Source organism: Peromyscus eremicus, chromosome 8a (assembly GCF_949786415.1).
Source record: "Peromyscus eremicus chromosome 8a, PerEre_H2_v1, whole genome shotgun sequence".
In the NCBI taxonomy this organism is placed as follows: domain Eukaryota; kingdom Metazoa; phylum Chordata; class Mammalia; order Rodentia; family Cricetidae; genus Peromyscus; species Peromyscus eremicus.
The window spans coordinates 84,961,794-84,987,387 of NC_081423.1; the positions used below are offsets into that span (position 1 = coordinate 84,961,794).

Here is a 25,594-nt window from a genome sequence, read left to right on the forward strand (position 1 = left end):
TTTGGTTTCATTTTTTACATTTGTGTTAATTTCTAACATTGTATTATTTATGTCTGAAAACCACATGAATTTCATTTAGCTGAAAAGAGCCTTTCTGGTTTCAGTTTCATTCCTAACACATAAGAATATTGGTAGATGATTGTGATTCAGATTAAATTCCACTTGACCTCTTTTAAAGATGAAACTTGCTTTGCCTTGCTTAAAATAAACTCTAGGGAGACCTTTACAGGACAGTGGTCATAAGTGATATACCAGTCTGTTAAGGAAAACCAAACCATGGGCTGGGGATGAAGCTCAATTGGGTGAATGCTTACAGAGTACACAGGAGAGCCTGGGTTGCTCCTAGGCACTGTATAAACCTTGTGTGGTGCATGCCTGCAATCCAGCATTAGTGAGGGGAGGGCAAGAGGATCAGGAAGTCAAAGCTATCATCAATGACAATGTTCTTGATGCTAGATTTAGCACTTGAGAGAGTTAGGAGGTCGAGGCAGGAGAATCAGAAGGTGAAAGCCAGCCTCAGCTAAATAAAGGCCAGCTGTGACTATCTTGTCACAAACAAGATCTTTGAAATTTTGCTTTAGTGTCATTTTCTATAGTACAGATCGGTGGTTCTCAACCTGTGGATCCCCACAGGCCAACCTCTATCTCCAAAAAGTATTTACATTACTATTCTTAATAGTAGCAAAATTACAGTTATGAAATAGCAACAAAAATAACTATGGTTGGGGGTCAGTCAGCACGACATGAGGAACTGCATTAAAGGGTTGCATTAGGAAGGTTGCCGTGGGTTCCTAGCTGTCCTGGAACTAGTTATGTGAACCTCAGGCTTGCAGTGATGCTGCTGTTCCTGCCTCCCCAGTGCTGGTATTATAGGCATGTACCACTACACCTTGCTAGATGGTTCTTAAATGCTTCTAAATTGCAGCTTATAAAAAATGTTAAAAATTATCACACAAAATATGTTCTCTAATTCAAAGAAATGTATTTTTCTTCTTAAATTTGTGTTTACATGCACACACATATGCCACAGTGGGTGTGGGGGTCAAAGGACAACTTTCTGTAGTCGGTCTCTCCTAACACCATGTGGGTCCTGGAGAGTGAACTCATCAGGATTGGCAGCACATGCCTTTACCCACTCAACCGACATAGCCCATATTTTACTTTTCTTTGAAAGTGTAAGTCTGTGTGTTAGTAAGCACACATAAACACATAGAATAAAAGAAATGGCCGGGAGGTGGTGGCCTTTAATCCCAGCATTTGGGAGACAGAGGCAGGCAGATCTGAGTTCGAGGCCAGCGTGGTCTACAGAGCGAGATCTAGGACAGGCACCAAAGCTACACAGAGAAACCCTGTCTCGAAAAACAAAAATAAAACAAGAAAAAAAGAAATGTTTTTTTAAATTCTATAGAGAAAGCAAGGAAGACACCATACACAAATACATATAAAGGTATTTGAAACTTACCTTAAGTTATTCTATCATTACCCTTTCCATTTCACTAAGTAGTTACAAAAGTTTTGAAGGAATTACTATTATAATGAAAATTCCATTGATCACTGGCTGCTCTTCAAAGGATTTGATTCCAGGTTTGATTTCCAGCACCCACAAGGTGGCTCACAACCACCAGTACCTCCAGTCCCTGGGGATCCCATGCCCTCTTCTGGCTTCCAATGGCACTACATGCACACATGCAGACAAAACACCCATACACATAAAAATAAAAATTTAATTTTTAGCTGGGTTGTGGTGGCCTTTAATCCTAGCACTTGAGAGGCAGAAGCAGGTGGATCTCTGTGAGTTTGAAGCCAGCCTAGTCTACAGAGCTAGGATAGTCAGGCCAACTCTAACAAACCCTGTCTTGAAAAACAAAAACACCCAATGACTGGGCATGCTTTAGTGAAACATTTCACTATTAGGATAAGAATCCGTACCGTATCAAGCTGATGAAAGAAAATGCTGGCGGTATTTTCAGGAGGGGAGGCTAAAATCTTTTTAGATTATGGATTAGCCTATAGAAAAATGTCTGCCATAAATCAAACAGTGAAGGGGAAGATGAATAGGAATCTTACTTACACAACTTAAGTAAAACATAGCTCTGTGAACAGATGAAGATAGGTTTCTTCTGTATCCCAAAATCTAATCAATATTTATATGTATAATCCAGCTATCATTTGGCTTAAAAGGGCTTATTGGAAAATGTTATCATTTATACTATTTTCTACAGAGAAAATCTTTTACTGTTTAAAATAACCCTGGACTTTTAAATTATAACCTGTTTTAATGTTAAAAAATTAACAAATATAAAAAATATAATTAAAAAAAAGTATCTTAAGTGAATAACCTAATCAAAGCCCAATGAGCTGATTGTTTTTTATTTAAGCATTAGTTGGATGTACACTATAACATATAGTGTCCCATGACACATGCCTATAATCCCTGCAGTTGGAAGGCTGAAGCAAGGTCAGGAATTCAAGGGAAACCTAGGTTACAAAGCAGGAGGCAGCCTAGGCCTCCTCAAAAACAAACAAAAAACTAGTGAATTCAAACAAATACCTTAAGAAATAGATATAATCTTGAATCCTTCAGAAGCCAAAATCAAGGTGAGAAGGAAGTCCTAAAATAAGATTACTAAATTAAAACAGGTTCTCGCATATACTCTTCAGAGCTGTGGCTCACTGCTTCCATCACATAAAAAAATTTCAAAGCCAACTTACTCAAGCTCCAAAAAACAATCCTCTGAGCTAATCTTTCCTTCACAGGGAACTTGGAAACAAATTTAAGAGAGAAGACATTTCACTTGCAGAGTATCTTTTTTTTTTTTTTTTTTTTAAGATTTATTATGTAGACAGTGTTCTGCCTGCAAGCCAGAAGAGGGTGTCAGATCTCATTACAGATGGTTGTGAGCCACCATGTGGTTGCTGGGAATTGAACTCAGGACCTCTGCAACAAAGCCAGTGCTCTTAACCTCTGAGCCATCTCTCCAGCCCCACAGGGTATATCTTACAGGGCTGACCAGACAATAAAGACCATTCCCAAGGGACTAGCCACACATACCTTCCCATCAGCAGCCAGAAAAAGCAAGGCAGACGACACTGACTTAAATAAAGTTTATTTAAAAAAAGAAAAAGGTGGTTATTTTTGCAGTGCCATGGTTGTAGGATAAAGAGGCAGCATTATCTCCTTAACCATGGGTTTTTTTTGTTTTTTTTTTTTTTTTTTGCTTCTGCACAAAGGTAGCTAATTATACAAAAACAAGTCGGAAGACTTTCTCCAAATACTAGTAAATATTAGGTTTTATAGGCTACATATGGTCTCAATCATGAAAGTCTTTCTTTTATAACCTTTTAAAAATGTAAAAAACCATTTTAGTTTGCCCCATACAAAAAAAGACTGGGCCAAACTTGGCCTGTGAGTGGTAGTCTTCTAACCCCTGGTATAAAATATCTATTGTATCTTGTCAGAGAAATTGTTCTCTTGAGGCTTTTGATAGCTGTTGCCCAAAGTCAAGTACAGAAGGACTTTATGTACAACTGGATGTGGCTGTAGAAAAGCAGAATTGGAGTTTCTGCTCACCCTTGACTCCACTCTTTTCATGTTTGTTAACCACCAACTATATATACTTTTAAGTATCTTGTGTTAGCAAAATTTCCAGTGTTTTTCTCTAAAAAAGTAATTCCTTCAGTCTCTCTAAACCAGGAATCATTAGGTCTTAATACTCATGCTGCAGGTGTGTCTAACCTGTGGCCTAGGATAGCTGTAAATCCAGTCTAACACAAAATCATAAACTTATTTTTAAAACATGATTTTTTTTTTTGCGAGTTTTAAAAAAAGTCATGTCACAATGTCAAAAGGTTGGACATGCCTGCAGAATAAATCAAGATTAAAATCAAAAGGGGATTCAAGGGGACTCATGATTTATCTAGCTAACAATGATAACCTTATACTCCAAACTGACACATCCTTCTTAAGGTCACAGACCACATGAAAAGTATGTAGCTCTCTATTTTAAAAGATACTTGATTCTCCCATAGCTTAAGTTTTCCTTCACTGCTGGGGATCGATCCCAGGGCCTTTTATGCTAAGCAGGCACTCAACACAACTACAGCTTGAGTCCAAGCTGACACATTAAAAAAATACTGGATCTATCACACCCCAAATGCCATCTTGCGCTTTCCTAATCTGATGCCTTATAAAACCTGGATTTATGTAGGGCTCCTCATTAGCTATTTCAGTCATAAAACACTACTACAAGCTAGGTGTAGCCGTTTATGATCATAATCCTAAGGCTGAGAAACTGAGCCAAGTACACTGCACCGAGTTCAAGGCCAGCCTAGACTACAGAATGAAAGAAACCATTTCAAAGCAAAAACCACTACATTTTGAGGCAAATATTGCCAAGGGAGCAACTTGCACTTTTTTTTTTTTTTTTTTTTTTTTAAATCTCAGAAGGAATGGTCATGTTTCCTCCAGGATGTTAGCTTTCTGAATCTGGCTAATTATACAAAGTGAGGGAAGACCTTTTTAAAAAAAAAACAAGCCAGAAGAGCACAGGATTTCAGTACTAAAACAGAAAAGTTACCCTAATTCCAGATCTTTGGTAAAGATACTAACTATAATTGATTGCTCACACCACCAAAACATGGCACATTTAGTAGTTACAAGTGATTGTGATTTTCCTTTTGAACATGTAAACAAAGGGGGAAAGCCTTAGGAAATTTGGGGAAATGCATTAGTCTCAGTTCTCTTAAATACACAGACGCACAATCAGTTCATGGGCGGGAGGAAGGGAGTGGGCCGAGGTTATCGCTTGCGTTCCCCCTTCTGGGTCCTTTTCCTTTCCTTCTCCTTGCGCTCCTGCTTGGCTAGTTTGTCCTTCTCCCTCTGCAGCTTGTCCTGTTCCTTCTTCCTTTGGGACTCATCCCGAAGCGAGTCTCGCTCCAATTTCCGAGCGTTGAGTACATCTTCCACATTGGTGTTTCGGAACAGAGCTACTAAGTGAGTTAAGAGATCAAGTACACATTCCACAGGCAACAGTCCTGTAGTTTCCTCAGTCTTTTTTTTTTTTTTTTTTCCAGAGCTGAGGACCGAACCCAGGGCCTAGCAAGCGCTCTACCACTGAGCTAAATCCCCAACCCCGAGTTTCCTCAGTCTTAATGCCCCTTCTCTATACACTCAACCCTACACGCACTCTGGGTATTCCTAGTATGAAGAAAGGGTCTTTGGTTTGGGCTAGAGAGATGGCTCAGTGGTCATAAAACTTGCTCTAGCAGAGGTTCAGTCCCAGACAATGGCTCACTCCCGTTCAGAACTCCAGTTCCAGGGAATCCAGTGCCCACTTCTGGCCTCTGGGGGCACCAGACATTAGGAGTGTGTGTGTGTGTGTGTGTGTGTGTGTGTGTGTAGCAAAACACTCATATTTTGTTTTTTTTTAAAAAAAAAAGAGGCCGGGCGGTGGTGGCGCACGCCTTTAATCCCAGCACTCGGGAGGCAGAGCCAGGCAGATCTCTGTGAGTTCGAGGCCAGCCTGGACTACCAAGTGAGTCCCAGGAAAGGCGCAAAGCTACACAGAGAAACCCTGTCTCGAAAAACCAAAAAAAAAAAAAAAAAAAAAAAAAGAATCCTTGGTCTGATGGGAACTCCTAAAGTTACAAGTACAGACCTAAAATGTTCCTTGGATAAAAAAAAAAAAAAATCTCATTTGGGCTGGGCAGTGGTGGTACAAACTTTTAATCCCGGCACTCCACACACACACACACACACACACACACACACACACACACACACACACACACAGATTGTCTCCAAAAACAAAAACACAAAAAAACCTCATTTGGACAACTAAACCTGAACTTGAAATATTTTATAAAAATGAATTTCATTAACAAGGACATCCAAAAAAGTACAAATAAAGTTTATAGAATGCTGGGGCTGAGTCTAGGTTAAGTCAATAAAGAGAGCATCACTGTGGCAGAAAAAATGCTTATGCACTTGGCATTATTAAAATGCTTTCAATAATTAAGGTTTATTCTTATTGAATTTTGTTAATTTGAGCTTTTTTCTAGACTAGCGTTTAAGTGAAAAACAATGTCATTTTGTCAACACTGAACTTATAAGACATGAAATAAGTTTAACAAAAGTTAGAAAACAGTCAAAAACTTTATTCCTTATTTCTTTCACCTTTAAAAACAAAATATCAGGGGCTGGAGAGATGGCTCAGCAGTTAAGAGCACTGGCTGCTCTTCCAGAGGACCAGAGTTCAATTCCCAGAATCCACATAGTGGCTCACAACCCTCTCTAACTCCTGTTCTGGGGGATCTGGATCTGATGCTCTCTTCTGGCCTCTCGGGCATCAGCACACACAACACAAACACAAACACACACACACACACACACACACACACACACACACACACACAGGCACTAAAAGGTAAAATGTACCAGGCAATCTCTTCTATATTTTTGAAATGTGACTTTTTTCTACACTAGGCTAGAAAATAAATGAGTTTCAGGCTGAGGAGAGATCAGCAACAGAGCACTTATCCAAGGTCCTGGGGTCAATTCCTCACACCAAAAATGAAGTCCTGAGATACTGATAACCCACTAGGAGGTGAATTTCTAGATTTAACTTCTTAGGAATATCTCAGAGTAACCTGTTAGTGGAGACTTTCCTCAACACACATTTCAATACTGATTGTATTTTCAGCTAAAAGCATTTAGTATCTGTATTCTCTTTGCAATTACAAGGTTTTTGAGAATAAAGATAAAACTTTAACATTTTAATCCCCCCCACCCCCCAGTCCAGGGCAAATCAGAGTTCCAAGGATTAGAACTTTTTTTTCTCTTAGGCATCCTTCCAGCTGGGTGTGGTGGCTCACGCCTTACAGGAGGTAAAGGCAATTCAAGGACAGCCTCCAATATAGCCAGTTTGAGTTTATCCTGGGCTCAAAAAACAAAAACCAGCTGGGCGGTGGTGGCGCACGCCTTTAATCCCAGCACTCGGGAGGCAGAGGCAGGCGGTTCTCTGTGAGATCGAGGCCAGCCTGGGCTACAGAGTGAGTTCCAGGACAGGTTCCAAAGCTACACAGAGAAACCTGTCTTGAAAAAACAAAAACAAAAAAAAACAAAACAACAACAAAAAAAAGCTAGGTGAAGTCCAGTGTGGTGGCCCATAACTTTAATTCCAGCACTCGAGGAGACAGAGGCAGGCAATCTCTGAGAGTTCATGGCCAGCCTGGTCTACAGAACAAGTTCCAGATCATCCAGGACTACATAGAGAAACCCTGTCTCAAAAATCAAAATCAAAAAGCAACCAGCCAGGTGTGGTGGTGCATTCCTTTAAGCCTGGCTCTCAAGAGACAGAGGCAGGCAGATCTCTGTGAGGACCAGGCAAGCCTGGTCTATATGTAGAGATTTCCAGGCAAGCCAGGACTACATCATTAAGACTCTGTCTCCCAAACAACAAACAAACAAGTAGAACAAAACTCCCCACCCCCTTTGTTAGGGGTGGCACATGCTTTTAATCACAGCACTTGGAGGTGGAGGCAGATTAGGAATTCAAAGTCATCCTAGCAAGTTGGAGGCTAGCACCAAGTATGTGTTAACTTGTTTTCTTTGGGTAGTGTATGCTAAGCTGACTACCCAGGCTGTGCTAGGCATGGGGCTCCCAGTACTGGCATGACATGACATCCTTGGAGATAAGAGGGAACCTACAGCAATGACAGCAAAATGACAACTGATTTCTAGAAGCGTCTTGGAGAACAACAAGGGATGGACAAAGAGAAGGATACATTTGTCAGAACCGACGTTTGCTGTCGAAGCACCTGGATCATCTCTCTCATCTGCGTCGGTGAGTGACGTTAAGGAAAACTAGGTGGAAAAAAGGCCACACACACATCTCAAACTGAGTTTGAAAAACAGTCAGTAGACATGGTTAGGAGAAGCAAGCTGAATGCAGAGGACAGGGTCACGGGTGTGACAGTAAACCCCAGAGACTCATTTCTGAAAATCTTAACTTAGGGAAAATGCCTCAAGCTTCTATAAGATCCACTTCTAGCCGGGTGGTGGTAGGGCACGCCTTTAGTCCCAGCACCAAGCAGAGCCAGGCAGATCTCTGTGAGTTCGAGGCCAGCCTGGTCTACAGAGTGAGTTCCAAGAAAGGTGCAAAGCTACACAGAGAAACCCTGTCTCAAAAAACAAAACAAAACAAACAAACAAACAAACAAACAAAAAAACACTTCTAGAGGCTAAAAAGAATGGTCACGTGGCCTGGGAAGACCCCACATAACATTACCTAAAAGCAGGGGCAAGACAGACTCTGAAACAGCAGCTCCCACACTAGGGAGGTGGAGGAGGCAAGAAGATCAGGAGTTCAAGGCCAGTCATTCTCAAAGCAGTTCAATCTACCTGGGCTACATCAGAACACACACTGTAATTCTCAGAGCCTCCAAGAACTTTCAAGAACTCAGGAAAAACTCAGGAAAAGCCCAGCAATCTGTGTTTTAACCTCAGGAGAGCTCATGCTTTAAAAGCCTTTTTTAGAAGCCATGCATGGTGACACACGGCTTTTAAGCTCAGTGAAGGAAGTGGAGTTAGGTGGATCTCTGTGAGTTTGAGGCCAGCCTGATCTACACAATGAGATGCTGTCTTAAAAAAAAAAAAAAAAGTTAGCCAGGCGGTGGTGGCGCACGCCTTTAGTCCCAGAACTCAGGAGGCAGAGCCAGGCGGATCTCTGTGAGTTTCAGGCCAGCCTGGGCTACAGAGTGAGTTCCAGGAAAGGCACAAAGCTACACAGAGAAACCCTGTCTCATAAAACCAAAAAAAAAAAAAAGTTAATTACGGAAGAGAGGAAGTATGGTACTACACTGCGTATAAAAGTATTCATGATGTTCATCTTGACTGTCGGCTTGATGGGACTTAGAGTCACCATGGACACAAGCCTCTGGGATGTCTGTGACGGAGCTTCTAGATGGGTTAAGCCTGAATATGGGTGGCAACCCTTCCTTAGGCTGCAGTCCTGGACTGAACAAAAGGAAAGGCTGGTTGACAGCAGCTCTGATTTCTCTCCGCCTCCTGACTGTGGATGCAATGTGACCAGTGGGCGCCTGCTCTGCCACCATGCCTTACCGGCCACGATGGAGGGTATCAGTGATGATGGAGGTTATCAGTGATGGGGGGTATCAGTGATGAGGGTATCAGTGATGAGGGTATCAGTGATGGAGGGTATCAGTGATGGAGGGTATCAGTGATGGAGGAATCAGTGATGGAGGGTGTCAGTGATGGAGGGTGTCAGTGATGGAGGGTGTCAGTGATGGAGGGTGTCAGTGATGGAGGAATCAGTGATGGAGGAATCAGTGATGGAGGGTATCAGTGATGGAGGGTATCAGTGATGATGGAGGGTATCAGTGATGGAGGGTATCAGTGATGGAGGGTATCAGTGATGAGGGTATCAGTGATGGAGGGTATCAGTGATGATGGAGGGTGTCAGTGATGGAGGGTGTCAGTGATGGAGGGTATCAGTGATGGAGGGTATCAGTGATGATGGAGGGTGTCAGTGATGGAGGGTGTCAGTGATGAGGGTATCAGTTCAAACTGTAAGCCAAATAACCATCCCCCCGTTTCTTCTTTGTATTTGGTGATAGCAGTAAGAAAAGTAAGTAATACAGTGTCACACAAGGACAAGGAATCACAGCAATTTCTTATTCTCGAAATAGTATCAACAGTCCATTAAAGGCACTATTTGTTTTACACTCAATTATTCGGGAGTATACCAATTATATGTCGAAGATTTAAGTCTCATGTCAACTATTTTAACATCATTTTTGTTGTTGTTGTTTGTTTTTTGTTTTTCAACAAGGGTTTCCTTGTGTAGCTCTGGATGTCCTGGAACTCACTGTGTACACCAGCCTAGCCTCACACTCAGAGATCCACCTGCCTCTGCCTCCAGAGTGCTAGGATTAAAGGCGTGTGCTGACATTGCCTGGCCCGACATCATTTCTTAAACCCACAAAGGCCCAGGATCACTGTCATTTTGAAGGAAAAATGAAGCTGGAGAGAGGGGTTACAACTTCTTAGGGGGGGTGTAGACTGTCCAACATTCCTAGCCTGAGCCTTGGGAAATGGTGCTGAGCCTCTAAAAAGGATATTCCTCTTCGTCTGTCACATCGGCATACTGGGCCAGCAGGGCGGCTTTCCTCTGCCTCTCCTCTTCAGAAACCATCCTGGGCTTCACCACGATCTGTGCCTGCTTCTCAATCAAGGTGGCAATGGCCTGAACCTCATCTGCCAGGCAGATGGAGGGGGTGGGGGGACACAAGGAGAGCACAAAGGTGAAAACAAGGCCCCAAATCACTAACCCACCCGGTCAGTGCTGGTCCCTGAGGACTCAGGAGTCATCCGGGAGACAAGGTAAAGCTATGCAGGCTTTGGGTCTTCTTGAAAATGGTTTCGGTTATGTTTACTTATTGGGATGTGTGTGCGCTGAAGTCCAGAGGACAACTATGGGGAGTCAGCTCTCTTCTTTAGGGGTCCCAGGGATGGAACTGGGGACACCAGGCTTGTGCTACACTTGTTGGGCCATCTCACTGTTCCAGAGGAACTTTTCTTAAAAACACCAACACCGGAGCTAGAGATAGCCCAGTGTTTAAGAGTACAGACTGTTCTTGCAAAGGACCTCAGTTCAGTCCCCATCACCCACAGAGGGGGGTCTCACAGCAACCTGTAACTGCAGCTTGAGGAGATCCCATGCCTCTGTGAGCACCTCCACTTACATGCACAAACCCACACACAGACAAACAAATACACATTAAAATAAAAAAAAAAAATTGATCTTAAAAAAAGTTTTTAATTCCATGACCTTAAAAAATTACTTATTTCATGTGCATTGGTGGTTTTGTCTGCATGTATGTCTGTATGAGGGTGCCAGATCCCCTGGAACTGGAGTTACAGACAGTTGTGAGCTGCCATGTGGGTGCTGGGAATTGAACCTGGGTCCTCTGGAGGAACAGCCAGTGCTCTTAACCACTGAGCCATCTCCCCAGCCTTTAATTCCATGCCTTTAATTCCAGCAAAACAAACCAAAGACAAACAAACACAAATACCTGAGCCCCAAACCCAGTATATCATGTGATTCTATTGTATACTCAAGACTGAGAAATAACAGTGTACAATTTTTTCCCCGAGACAGGGTTTCTCTGTGTAGTCCTGGCTGTCCTAGAACTTGCTCTGAAGACCAGGCTGGCCTCGAACTCACAGCGATCTGCCTGCCTCAACAGTGTGTAGTTTAGGTTAGATTCTTCACAAGTTTGACTTCTATGTTTTGGGTTTTCTGTAGCTACTTCACCATCCTAATGAACAGATAAGCCCATTCCTCTCTCATGATCAAGGGGGAAGGATCAGCCAAACGGAGCAGAACCTCTACCATAATTACGCTATGCGTGGAGACCGTGAGAAAGGTGGCTGAGCCAGTGACATGGCCCAGTGGCGAAGGCTCCTGCCTTTCGGACTGTTGTCAACTTGAGTTTAGAAGACGACAGCTGCCCCTGCATGTGTGATGCAGCTCTACTAGGGGCACAGGACGGCAGAAAGAGCAAAAACAACAACGATGCAGGTATTGTAATGCACACCTGTATCACACAGGGGCTGAGGCCAGAGCGTTAGGGATTCAAGGAAAGCAGGGGCTACATAGAGTCCCAGGCATGCTGGGCGTGGTGGCGCACGCCTTTAGTCTTAGTACTCAGGAGGCAGAGGCAGGTGGATCTCTGAGTTCAAGGCCAGTCTGGTCTACAGAGAGTTCCAGGACACCCAGGGCTACATACACAGATAAACCCTGTCTCAAAAACCAAAAAAGTGGGGCTGGAGAGATGGCTCAGTGGTTAAGAGCACTGGCTGCTCTTCCAGGGGTCTTGAGTTCAATTCCCAGCACCCACATGGTGGCTCACAACCATCTGTAATGAGACCTGGTGCCCTCTTCTGACCTGCAGTCATACATGCTGTATACATAATAAATAAATATTAAAAAAAAAAAACAACCAAAAAAGTTCCAGGCAAGCCTGGGCTATATACAATGAGACTTTGTTTCAAAGAAACACACACCTATACCACAATGAAGATGACTGTGGTCAGGGGTAGTAGACTGGAAAGACACAAAAGGAAATCCATGGTTAGTAAAATCTTAAAGTGAGCCTCTGGGTGTTTGCTGATGCAAATCATCTTAGGGAGAGTGAGTACCCAAAGGAGAAAATGAAACTCTCGCTCCCTAACAGCTGTACAGGAAAAAGCCCTGGAGGTTGAACCTGAAACAGTAACTGAGACCAGTGAGATGCTTAGTGAGTAGAGGCACTCTCCACCATCCTCATGGCCTGAATTTGATCCCTATGAACCACAAGGTGGAAAGACAGATCCAAATCCTGAAAGTTGACCTGACCCTAATACACCTCAGGAACATTCAGGAACGCATGCATGCATGCACACACACAACACGCATACTACATACTCACACTACATACACAACACACACAGATGCACGCTACATACACACATGCATACTACACATACACACACACACACACACACACACACACACACACACACACACCTCACACAGCTTACATAGAAGAATAAATGTTTTTCAAAAGAAAGGCCAACTCTACCTTCTTTTTTTACTTTGGTGGTGACATTTTTTGTTTCTGACCATCGTTCCACAATTTCCTTACAGATATCAAGGAGTGAATCTTCTTCCTAGTTGGAAAAGCACGCCAGTTAATTTCCTGAAAAGCCTTCAAAAATAACAGCAAGCCAAGAAAGGCATGTGCAGAACACCGCTCTCCCCTCTGGAAAAGAGAAGAAGCCCTGGAGGGCCTAGGCCACAGCAGAGTGTGCGAGTGTGCTTCTCATCTGAGTAATCCCAGAACTCACACCTGCTGGGTCCAGAGTGCCCACTCTGCCCTGCCGCTGACTTAGGGTAGCCCTCCTCAGTCTTCACTTTTTTTTTTCTTTTTTTTTGAGACAGGGTTTCTCTGTGTAGTTTTGGTGCCTGTCCTGGATCTCGCTCTGTAGACCAGGCTGGCCTTGAACTCACAGAGATCCACCTGCCTCTGCCTCCTGAGTGCTGGGAATAAAGGCGTGCACCACCACCAGTTTTCACTTTTAAAGGAGGAAATGTTTCATTTTTTAATTGATAACTGTATATATTGTCTACTCAGGATACATTATATTACGTTTAGTTTTTTGTTTTGAGTGTGTGTTTGTGTGCTTATGGCGTGTGTGTGTGGTATGTGAACACAGTGTGTATGTGCTGTGACTCCTGTGGAGTTGGAGGACAACTGTGGGAGTTGATTCCCTCCTTCTACCACATGGGTCTCAGGAATCCAACTACCGTGACAAGCGTGGCAGAAAGCACCTTTGCCACTGACCCACATCACTGGCCTGATACTACGTACATAAATGGTTAAATCAATCTAACTAACAATTTCTTAATCCACTACTTACCAGTTTCTTGTAGGGAAACACTTAAAATCTAGTCTTTGAAACACACAATATGTTATTACATTGTTATTCATGACAGCTTCCATTCCATGCTACAGACTGCTAAAGTGTCTCTCCTCTTCCTTTGCCTAAATCTATCTTTCTTCCTTTCTTTTCTTTCTCCTTTCTTTCTTTCTTCCTTCCTTTTTGGAGGAAAACTTTTTGACTAAATCAAAACTTTCGCCTTGTTTTGTTTCATGGGTTTTGTATTTTTTAAGATTTTCACCGGGCGGTGGTGGCGCATGCCTTTAGTCCCAGTACTTGGGAGGCAGAGCCAGGCAGATCTCTGTGAGTTCGAGGCCAGCTTGGGCTACCAAGTGAGTTCCAGGAAAGGCACAAAGCTACACAGAGAAACCCTGTCTCAAAAAAAAAAAAAAAAAAAAAAATTTATAGCCCAGGCTAGCCTCCAACTTGTTAAGAAGCTGAGATTAGCCATGAACTCTTGATTCTCTTACTTCCATCTTCCAAGTGCTGGGATCAAAGGCATGTATCATCACAATCACTGCGTTTTGCTGGTATTTAGACAGGGTCACACTCTGTAGCCCAGGCTGGCCTTGATCTTGTAGCAATCTTCCTCCCCTTGTCTCCCAGTAAGATATCCTAATTATCCTACTTCAAACTGCAATCTATCCCTACACACCCGACCATTTTACAATGCCCCCCTTTCAAACTTAGATCTGAGTCATCTCACTGGGCCTGCGACTGTGTTTATACTGTGGGACCATTAAATCAATCTTAATCACTACCTATCATACTAACATAGGACTATAATTTAGCGGTAAAGTCTCTCCTTTCCAGAATAATACTCCACAATGGCAGCTGTTTCTATTTTGCTCCTCCAAGCACTTCAAGCAGTGTCAGGAAGAAAGTAATTCCATGGATTAAAATATATATATATATATGATACATCAGTCAATCATCCAGTACAAGCACCAGGTGAGAGGGGAAAAAAAAAAAAAAAGGGAAGAGTGGGGGGAGCTTTTATTTATACCATCTTATATTGTATACTACCTTGAATCTTACCTCAAATTCTCACTAACAAACTTCCTAATCCCTAATTCATTTTGTTTCTCCAAGAATGAGATTTTTGCAAAAGTCAAGGGCCTTTGGCATTACAGTAAAGCAGAACTCTGACTTTAAAATATTCTCTGCAGAAACCACATTCTCTGTAGAGATGCTCTCGGTTGCTTCGTGACAGGACTCCTGCCCCACTACAATTGCCGGCAGTTCTTCCCAGAGTCCTTAGAAGCCTCCCAGCTGCAATAATACCCCCAAATCCTCACCTTTCATCCTTACTGCTTCTACTCTGCAATTCAGGGTCGAAGGAAAGAACTTACCGGGCTGTATTCCCACCGAACCTCCAAGCCGCATTAGCTCTTTTCCCTTTATAGACTAAGGCTTCTTGCCAGTGGGAGCAGGGACAGCTGCAGGGTTCTATGTCCAGCATGTTCTCACCAATGAACTGAGCCTTAGTGTGTGTCTCTAGCATGTGCCCCATATCCAATAATTATTTTTAGATTGGAAGAGCCTTCTGTCTGTCTATATAAAAAATGTACATGTATATTTATATCTATGCTCACCATACCTTTTGATTCTTAGTAGTCCTTGAATATTGGCTTTTTAAAAAAGATTTATTCATTATGTACATACAGCATTCTGCCTGCATGTATGCCTGTGTGCTAGAAGAGGGCACCAGATCTCATTATGGATGGTTGTGAGCCACAATGTGGTTGCTAGGAATTGAACTCAGGACCTCTGGAAGAGCAGCCAGTGCTCTTAACTGCTGAGCCATCTCTCCAACCCTGAATATTGGCTTTAAGGACAACAGATGAACCCATTCTCCAAACCTGATCATTGTGATAGACATCAAAGAACTATGCCTTTGAGGAGCTGGAGACTTTCATAGCAGCAAGAGCTCCCCTAAACCTTGTATGAGGATAACGAATTATGTATACAGTGTTCTGTCTGCATGTATGCCTGCACACCAGAAGAGGGCACCAGATCTCATTATAGATGGTTGGGAGCCACCATGTGGTTGCTGGGAACTGAACTCAGGGCCTCTGGAAGAGCAGCCAGTATGCTTAACCTCTGAGCCATCTCTCCAGCCTGGGATAATGAGTTCTACGGTACTTAGTGAAGACACAGCACACTTTACTTTTGAGCTGATTGTATTTATTCATTTATGAGATTTTTATTTTATGTATTTATGTGTTTTGCCTGTATGTATGTCTGTGTACCACATGCATACCTGCTACCCATAGAGGTCAGAAGAGGGCCTCTGATCCTCTGAAACTAGAATTACAGATGATTGTGAGCCACTGTGTGGGTGTTGGTAAAGGAACTCAAGTCCTTTGTAAAAGTGTCAAGTGCTCTTAACCACTGAGCCATCTCTCCAGCCACGGAGTTGATTATTATATTAAAAAGAAAGACTGCAGGATAGTCACAACCAACACATACAGGGAATCTAATCTACGCACGCATCCAGTCTAGCTAAGGGTCTCTGTTGAGAGTGGTAAAGTTGGGATGAACTCCATACAAATGATCAAATTAGAAAAGTGGGCATCTTGGTCATGTGATACATAATTACAGCTTTAAAGTACAAATTTCTGAATTAGCGATTCTGTCTGTTTTATTTTTCTAGGCTCTCACTTTGTAAGCCCAAAGTTGGCCTCCAGCTTGCTGTCCTCCCCAGAGCCGGGACAACAGACGTCCACCATGGCGCACGTGGCATGAATCTGCTTTTAGGTTTTCGAGACAGGGTTTCTCTGTGCCCTGTCTGTCCTGAACTCACTATGCAGACAACAAAGATCGCCTGCCTCGGCCTCCTGAGAGCTGGGATTAAAGGTGTGCACCACTACGCCCAGCCCATAAACCTGCTTCTAAGAGGCTAAATACCTTATTTGTTTTTCCAATCTGTCTCATCACACCGCCCCACCCAACACCATGAATAATTACTGAATTTCCAAATACTGCTTATTATGAAAAGATCTTCACTACCAGCTTACCTTTTGAAGACTCATCTCTGAAATAGGAGCCAAGAGGGAACTTCCTACTGGCTTTTGTCATGGGACAGCCCTAAGACTATTCCCCCTAATGGGCAGACATCTCAAGAACATTTTAATCTCCCCTCTGAACCCTGCAAACTGATGAGAATGGAATTGTTATACGTTTATGATCAAACTGCCGTTCACACATCTCAATGGCTTCAGAACACTATCGAGAACATCCAAAGGCACCCCAAAAAGCCTTGTTGCCAGGAATACGGGGATCCCACTCCTCTCTACGCACCTGCAACCTTCAGGCTTCCCAAAATCTGTCTGGGGAGCAGCAACCCCCTTCCCCCTCAGAGTAGGCTTCTTCCCGATAAGCCCACTAAGACTTCGTGCCGGCACCAGGAGAAGAGAGATGTGAAGTACGGCAGAGGTTCCCAGACGTCTCTGTGAGACTGGTGGAATGTGTCCGGACCACTCGACTCACCAGGAAAGCAGAGAGGATACCCTGCAGGGCGTCCAGCTTCTCCTCCTCCTCCTCCTCCTGTAGGACACCAAGGATGTAAGCGCCATAAACGGCCCGGTCCACTCCCAACGCCTCCAACCGTCCGTCCAGCCAGGATCCAAACCCCGCGCCATCGCCTTCACTGAGCACTGCCGCCGCCACTTCGCTGGGCGCCGCCATGCTGGGGACAGGGTCCTGCCGGACCCGGAGGTGCCTACCGCAGTGCCTGACGGGCCGCGCCACCGGCCCAGCGCGCATGCCTGGAGAGGGAGCCTCCACCCCCGCGCGCCGGGCTAGGAAGGAGGTCCGGGAGGGTGCGCGCCGGCCAATGAGGCCTCTCGGTTTATCCGTGGCCGCGCGGTCCTCCCGGAGCTCCGGCCCGTGAGTTTTTAACGGACCGGTTATAGTTGGCAACGATCAGATTCAGTGTCATGGTCAGCCACGGGACGGAGAGCTCAGAGGACTGGCGCTCACCACGACGGATGCCAGCGCTTCGCCGAGCACTTGTGGGATGTTCTGAAGCCAGGCTGCCCCTCGAGTCTTGTGCCCCGAGTACCACCGTCGGTACCATTCCAAGCCTCCCTCCCTGAAAACCCACATTCCAGAAGACGTTCTCTGACTCATCACCGGACGGAGACACACAGTAGATGCTCAACAGTTGAACTGTTTAGCAGCCTCAGAGTTATTGCTTGCACTCATTGCCCCCCTGTTTCCACAGGAGTATCTTTGAAGAGTGTCTAGTTACAGTTTCCATTGTTGTGATAAGACACCATGACTGACAGCAGCTTGGGGAGAAAGGGATTTATTTCAGCTTCCACTCTTAGGTCACACTCCCATCACTGAGGAACTCAAGGCAGGAACCTGGAAGCAGGAGTCATGGGCGCTGCTTAGTGGCTTGTTCCTTGCACTTTGCTCAGCTCGCTTTTTTTTTGTTTGTTTGTTTGTTTTTTTCTCTCGAGACAGGGTTTCTCTGTGTAGTTTTGGTGCCTGTCCTGGATCTCGCTCTGTAGACCAGGCTGGCCTCGAACTCACAGAGATCCGCCTGCTCTGCCTCCCCAGTGCTGGGATTAAGGGCGTGGGCCACCACTGCCTGGCTCAGCTCTCTTTCTTATACCATCCAGGAGACACCTTCCTAGGAGTGACACCACCCTCACGTCAATCACTAATTAAGAAAATGCCCCACAGGCCAATCTTGTAGGGGGCATTTTCTCAATTGAGTTTCCCTCTTCCCAAATGACCCTAGCATGTGTCAAGTTGACAGACACCAGCCAGCACAAGGAATGTATTTTGTCCTCTGTCAGGCACTGTTCTAAGAGGTTTTCATGAAGTATCTGTTGCGATCTTCCCAACAACCCTGCAAGGAGATGCTTTTATATTTGATTAAAAGATAAGGAAACTCGGGCGGTGGTTGCACATGACTTTAATCTCAGCACTCAGGAGGTAGAGGTAGGCAGATCTCTGAGTCTGAGGCCAGCCTGGTCTACAGAGCAAGTTCCAGGACAGCCAGGACTACCCAGAGAAACTCTGTCTCGAAAAGAAACCCAAAACAAAAACAAAAAAAGATAATGAAACTATACACAGCCAGAGAGAACCTAACCAGGGGACAGAACTCTACCAGCAGAATCACCAAGTGCTTCATCTTACTGCAGAATTCCATCTCTGGCCTGAAATGAATTACCTGGGTCCACCATACCCAAACTACAGAGGAGGAGACTATGCAGAGGCCTTAGTCCAACTGCTTCCTTTACTGGATACTTACTGAATATATTCACGTGACATTGTTGCAAGAATGAAAATTCAAAGATGATTGTCACAAAAGTCTGTGTTCTCAGGGGCCAATTCAGTCCAATGGGAATAGGTGTTAATAGAAATAATGACAATTTTAGTGTCATAATTCTTATTTTATTATGTGTATGGGTGTTTTGCCTGCATGTATGGCTGCATATCTTTTGTGCCTGATGCCCTTGTGGAGGCCAGATGTGAGCAGATCCCCGGAAACAGATGTTTGTGAGCCACCATGTGAATGCTGCAAATCAAACATGGGTCCTCTGGAAGAGCAGCCAGTGCCAGCCCAGAGATAAATTATCTATCTATCTATCTATCTATCTATCTATCTATCTATCTATCTGTTTATTTGGTGTGGGTGATTGTTTGTGTGGTGGTAGTGGTATTGAGATAGGGTCTTGCTATGTGTCCAGACTTGCCTGGAACTCCATTTTTTTTTTTTGTCTTGAACTTGTAAACTTCATGTCTCAGAGGCCTCCCAAGTGCTGGGATTATAGGCCAGTACCACCACACCCTAGTTGAGAAAAGTGTGTCGATGAAGGTTGTGAAAGGATCCCTAAGCCATGAGGTTAATTTTGCCTGTTGAAGTGCGTTGGAAGCTGGGGTGGGAGAATTGAATAATCCAGGAATACTTCTCAGCAGTGGTGGAACTTTAACATTCTTGGAAAATGAGTAAGAGAGCCAGGCATGGTAGCATCTCCAATCCAAGGATCATGAGGCCAGACCAGCCTGACTATGGTACTAGTATACCATGAAAAGACTTGTTGGATGCCTCTAGAGATCCCTGTAGCTGGAACAACAGGGCTTAAACAGGAGATATCCAGGAGAGATGGGAGATAGGGTAACGGGAATGTAAAGGGTCTCTTCAAAGAATTCTGTGCTCTTATTAGTATTGAGATAAATGAATAGGCACTAAATGGAATGCCACAAATACAGGTGTAGAAATACAAAATTTTATAAGTTTTAGCCTCATGGTTTCTGAATGCTAAGTAAGAATATGGCATTAAAGCTGGATGTAGTGGTGCATGAATTTAATCCCAGCATATGGGAGGCAAATGCAGGCAGATCTCTGTGAGTTCCAGGCCAGCCTGGTCTACATAGTGAATTCCAGGAGAGCCAGGGCTACATAGTAAGACTCTGTTTCAGGATAAAACAAAACAAAACAAAACAAAAAAGTGTATGGCATTAAAGATGTCGGGCTGGAGAGATGGCTCATCAGTTAAGAGCACTGACTGCTCTTCCAGTGGACCTGGGTTCAATTCCCAACACCCACATGGCAGCTCACAACTGTTGTAGCTCCAGTTACAGAGGATGTGACACGTTCGTATAGACATACATGCAGGCAAAACACCAGTGCACTTAAAAAAAAAAAAGTGTTGGTCCCAAAGAACTCACCTATTTTCTTTTCTTTTTTTATCCATTATGATTTATTTTCTACAATACTTCATTCAAGACTTTGATGACTTGTACTCAGAAGTTATATAGCCAAGAGGGAACCAAGTGTAATACAAATAATTGGTCTGAAGTCTTTGCAGTGAAGTACCACATACAAACATTTTATTTTCAAGAAACAGAAGTTGGGGGACTGGAGAGATGGCTCAGGGGTTAAGAGCACTGACTGTTCTTCCAGAGGTCCTGAGTTCAATTCCAAGCACCCACATGGCAGCTCACACCTGTCTGTAACTCCAGTTTCAGGGGACCCTGACATCCATGGCAAAAACACAAATGCACATAAAAATAAAATAAAATAAAATATATTGGGCTGGAGAGATGGCTCAGAGGTTAAGAGCACAGGCTGATCGTCCAGAGGTCCTGAGTTCAATTCCCAGCAACCACATGGTGGCTCACAACCACCTGTAATGAGATCTGGTGCAGACAGAACACTGTATATATAATAAATAAATACATCTAAAAAGAAAAAAAGAAAGAAAGAAACAGAAGCTGGGGATGATGATACCTGCCTACAATTGCAGTACTTGGCAAGTGATGTGAGAATCAGTTCAAGGACAGCTTGAGCTACCTAAGACTTCCAAAAAAAAAAAAAAGAGTCAGGTGTAGTTTCAAAAAGCAAACATTTAATTTTAACTTTTTTTTTTTGGTGTGTATGTGCATGAGTGTGTGCTAGAGCAACTGAGGAATCTGGAGGCTTTTTATCTCTTGAAGTTGGAGTTCCCATTGTGAGCCACTTAATGTAGGTACTGGGACCTGACATCATCTGGAAGAGCAGCAATACACACTCTTAACCACTGAGCTGTCAGCCCCAAACACAGACTTTTGAATACCTTGTCTAGTTTCCCCAAACAGTAGCATCTTTCATAACTGTGATACAGTATCCAAACCAACAGGTTGAGTTTGGGTGAGCTGTCACCTAGAAACCCAGCTGCTGAGTTGGCTGAGGCAGGGAGTTCGTGCCCCAAAGTTAGAGGTCAGCATGAACAATCAGGGCCTCATCTCAGGAAAAGAAGCAGGGCCAGTGAGCTGGCACATCGGGGAAAGGCTCAAAGCCTGATGAGCAGAGTTGGATCCCTGGAATCCACGTGGTAGGAGGAGGGAACCAACCCCTGAAAGTTGTCTTCTGATCTCCACACTCGAACCTTGGTACACATTCAAGATAAATAAGTGAAAAAAAAGTAAAAATTGTGAAGTTGGTATTGCTCCAATGCATAGACTTATTATTCATTTTAATTTAAAAAAATCTGCCAGGCATCAGTAGCAAACGACTTTAATCCCAGCACTGGGGAGGCATAGCCAAGAGGATCTCTGTGAGTTCGAAGCCAGCCTGGTCTTCAGACGAGATCCAGGACAGGCACCAAAACTACACAGAGAAACTCTGTCTCAAAAAAAAAACAAAAAACCAAAACAAACAAACAAAATTACTCGGGCTGGAGAGGTGAGTCAGGGGTTAAGAGCACTGACTGCTCTTCCAGAGGACCCAGGTTCAATTCCCAGCATCCACATGGAAGTTCTCAACTGTCTGTAACTCCAAGATTTGACACCTTCACACAGACATACATGCAGGCAAAACATCAATGCACATAAGATAAAAGTGAATGATTTTAAAAATGTTTTACTTATTTTATGTGTATAGGCATTTTACCTGCATTTATATCTGTATACCATATGTGTACCTGGTACCCATGGAGACCAGAAGAGGTCAACAGATTCTCTGGAATTGGAATTACAGATGGCTGTAAGCTGTCATATGGTCTTGAGAATTGAACACCAACCAGGTCCTCTGGAACAGCAGCCAGTGTTCCTAACTGCTGAGCCATCTCTCTAGCCATATATTATAATTTTTATTTTTGTGGTAGGATTTGAACCCAGGACCTCACTCATTCTAAGTACATACATTACCACTTGCAAAAGATCTTTTTTTTTTTTTTTTGAACAAGCTTACAACCATGGAGGTTCTGCATGTGTTAAATATTAAGAATATCCTGTATGGTGATATTTTATTTGTGCTGAAATGTGATTTTATTTGTATGTTAATAAAGTTGCCTGGAGATCAGAAGTCACATCGAGCCATAAGCAGGAATCAGGCGGTGGTAGCACACACCCTTAATCCGATCACATGGCAGGCCGAGTATCTGTGGTCAAGGACACATCCAAAGCAAGGTGACCTGAACTTTTAATCCCAGTACCAATCATAGAGACCTGGAGGTCTGTATAGACAGGCAGTGATGAGGAAATCATGTGGTTGGGTTTAGAGCCAATGAGAAGGCAGAACAGAAAGGCAATAACACAAGACAAGACACAAGAAGAAGGTCTCTCTCTCAGAGGAAGGACGGCAGCGAGTGGTAAGATGAGGCGGTCTTAGCTCTTGGCTACTGCTAGATCTCTGGGCTTTTAACTCTGCATTTGGCTCTGTGTTTCTTATTTAATAAGACCGTTTAGAATTTCCTCTACAATCCTCTTTGACTGGTTCACCATAAAAGTATCAAAGGTGCCTGTCAGAAAATATTCATATAAGCAGACAAATAACAAGCAAAGCTTATAGGAGAAAAATCACGGGTGAAGAGTATAGTTCAGTGGTAGAGTGCTTGCCTAGATCTAGACTCTAGATTTGATCTCCAGTACTGTAAAAATAAAATTTTAAAAAAGCGGGGGCTGGAGAGATGGCTCAGAGCACTGACTGCTCTTCCAGAGGTCCTGAGTTCAATTCCCAGCAACCACATGGTGGCTCACAACCATCTATAATGAGATCTGGTGCCCTCTTCTGGCCTGCAGTCATACATGCTGTATACATAAGAAATAAATAAATTTTAAAAAAAAAATTTTTTTAAAGCTGTGCTTTGTGTGTGGGTAGCTGTGGGGGCCAGAGAGGGAGTTGGATCTCCTGAAGGAATTACAGGTCCTTGTGAACCTGCCAGGATGAGTGCTGGGAGCTGAACTCTGGAACATCAGCCAGGAGAATTAGTTCTGTGCCTTAGCAGACTGCCCCAGAAGACCCACCAGGAGGTGAAAAGGTCAGGAACAGAACTAGTTTTGAGGAAAGTTCTATTTCTTTACTTTGTGTCTTTTTTAAAAGTCCTACTGCGGGCCTAGGGATGTAGCTCAGTAGCTCATTGTACTTAGAATGCATAAAGACCTGGGTTATACTCAGACATCAGAATTAAACAAAACTGTTTGAAAGCCATCTCCCAGTGTTTCTGAATTTGGTACTTCCTCCTGAGGGTTTCTGAACAGTTTGTTACTGTATACATAATGCCCGTTATAACTATAGATCCACCAACACTGTACCACATTGTTTAACAAGTCGTACTTCTCCTTCTTCAATGTCCTTTTCTCCATGTGAGTTTATTTAAAATATCTATTTATATTGATAACACGTCACCCTTCTCCACTCAGTTAAACCACTACATTAGCATTTTTTCGCTTGGATACACACTAGTTGATTCAGTCCATTGATGGATAAACATTATTTTCTAATTTTCCAAACAGTGCTTCAGTTCATTTTTTATGGGTTTGGAAACATATATACACTCTCCTCTGCGTGTGTGTGTGTGTGTGTGTGTGTGTGTGTGTGTGTGTGTGTGTGAAGGCCAGGGACCTGGAGCTCACCAATTGGGCAGACTGGCTGGCCAGCAAGCCCTGGAATCCTCCTGCCGCCACTTCCCCAGCTCTAGTATCACAGGCACGAGCTTCCACACAGTTTCTTTCTTACGTGGGTGCTAGGGGTCCAAACTTAGATCCTCATGATTGCACAACAAACACTTCAATGACCGAGTCATCTCCCCAGCACCCCAATTCATTGTCATTGTGTATGTACATGTGTATAGGAAGAGGAGCATGTATGTGAGAATACATGTCAAGGCTGGAGGACAGCCTCAGTGTACTCTGGGATGCCATCCACCTGCTTTGAGACAGGGTCTCTCATTGGCATGGAGCTCCAGAGTGCTTTATTATAGATGTGTACAACGCGTGCGTGCCCCCACCACGTGTGCCCCCACACACATGCATTTAAGAAGTAGTGCAGGGGCTGGAGATATGGCTCAGAGGCTATGAGCACTGCTCTTCCAGAGGACCCAAGTTTGATTCCCAGAACCCACACGGCATCTCACAACTGTCTGTAATTTCAATCTAGGAATCTGATACCTTCTTCTGACTTCCATGGGCACCAAGCATGCATGTGGTGCACAGACATGCATGAAGGCAAAACACCCATACACATACAATAATAACAAATAAAAACATTTTAAAATAAGCAGGGAATCCAGGCATTGTGGCATACACATATGTTCCCAGCATTTAAGAGTCTGAGAGGAGAATCTTGATTTCAAGATGAGCCCAATCTATACAGCCAGGGTACTCACAAAACAACAAAGAGGTGAAATGTGTAATGCAGGATAAATCTTTATGTACTCATTTGTGGTACCAAAACTCAGTAAAAATTATACTGTAGCCACCAAGTTAACGCTGAAAGTGAAGAAGACTGCCATGGTACCACCCAGCCTGGGTTCAGGTCCTGAGACAGGGAAGGGGCACCTGCAAGAAGAAATGCATTGTTTCACACAAGTGACCAGCCCTGAATAGCTGGAGCCATCTTTATTTATACTCCAAAAACAAGCACGTTTTTCCCTCCCTCCAACATTAACCTCCAGCAAAAACACATTATGTCAAATACATTTTCCCCAACTTTCACATCAAAACATCTTTAACATCATATACATAAAACATCAAAAACAGCCGGGTGGCGGAGGCACATGCCTTTAGTCCCAGAACTCAGGAGGCAGAGGCAGGTGGATCTCTGTGAGTTCGAGGCCAGCCTGGTCTATAGAGTGAGTTCCAGGAAAAGGCGCCAAAGCTACATAGAGAAACCCTGTCTCGAAAAAAACAAAACAAAATGTAAAGACGTTTATCACTTCTCTCCCTTTATTTTTTTTTTGAAGGTGTATGCGATGTATGTGAGTCCATGTTCACGAGTGCACACAAAAGCCCATTTTTGTGAGTGTGCACATGTGTGTGGAGGCCAGAAATTGATGTGGAGTGTCTGTCTTTCTCTATGGTTTCCAGCTTATTTTGTTTTTCAAGATTTATCTTGACTTATATGTATCTATGTGTGGTATATGCCTGTGTGTGCAGGTGCCCCCAGAGGCATTGGAGCCCCTGGAGCTGGAGTTACAGGCAGCTATGAGCCTCTTAGTGTGGATGCTCAGAATCAAATGTGGGCCCTCATGCTCTTAACCACTGAACCATCTCTTCACCTGCCCCGTTTATTCTCCCTGATCCCAGAGCACACCAGTTGGCTAGGCTGGCTGGCTATTTGGGATCACCCTGTCTCTGTTGCCTCATTCC

The 25,594-nt window shown here is 43.7% G+C and overlaps 1 protein-coding gene across 1 annotated transcript; it reads right to left on the minus strand.

The window, feature by feature from the left end:
• Window positions 1–4,614: 4,614 nt before the first annotated feature.
• Window positions 4,615–17,450, minus strand: Ccdc43 (coiled-coil domain containing 43). Its single transcript, XM_059271910.1, has 5 exons — window positions 16,997–17,450; window positions 12,646–12,733; window positions 10,141–10,276; window positions 7,786–7,844; window positions 4,615–4,986 (listed from the first exon to the last, which is right to left on the minus strand). The coding sequence occupies exons 1-5, from the start codon at window positions 17,270–17,272 to the stop codon at window positions 4,799–4,801; spliced, it is 747 nt and encodes a 248-aa protein (XP_059127893.1). The 5' UTR covers window positions 17,273–17,450; the 3' UTR covers window positions 4,615–4,798.
• Window positions 17,451–25,594: the final 8,144 nt, after the last annotated feature.

What these genes read in the sequence shown, in the direction of transcription:
- Ccdc43 (XM_059271910.1), bottom strand. Translation starts at nt 17,272, where the DNA reads ATGCGCGCTGGGCCGGTGGCGCGGCCCGTCAGGCACTGCGGTAGGCAC. An exon ending in GATGTGACAGACGAAGAGGA is followed by an intron (nt 7,845 to 10,140) that starts ATATCCTTTTTA and finishes AACGTCACTCAC; the next exon opens with CGACGCAGATGAGAGAGATG. An exon ending in AAACGTCGGTTCTGACAAAT is followed by an intron (nt 4,987 to 7,785) that starts GTATCCTTCTCT and finishes CTCACTTAGTAG; the next exon opens with CTCTGTTCCGAAACACCAAT.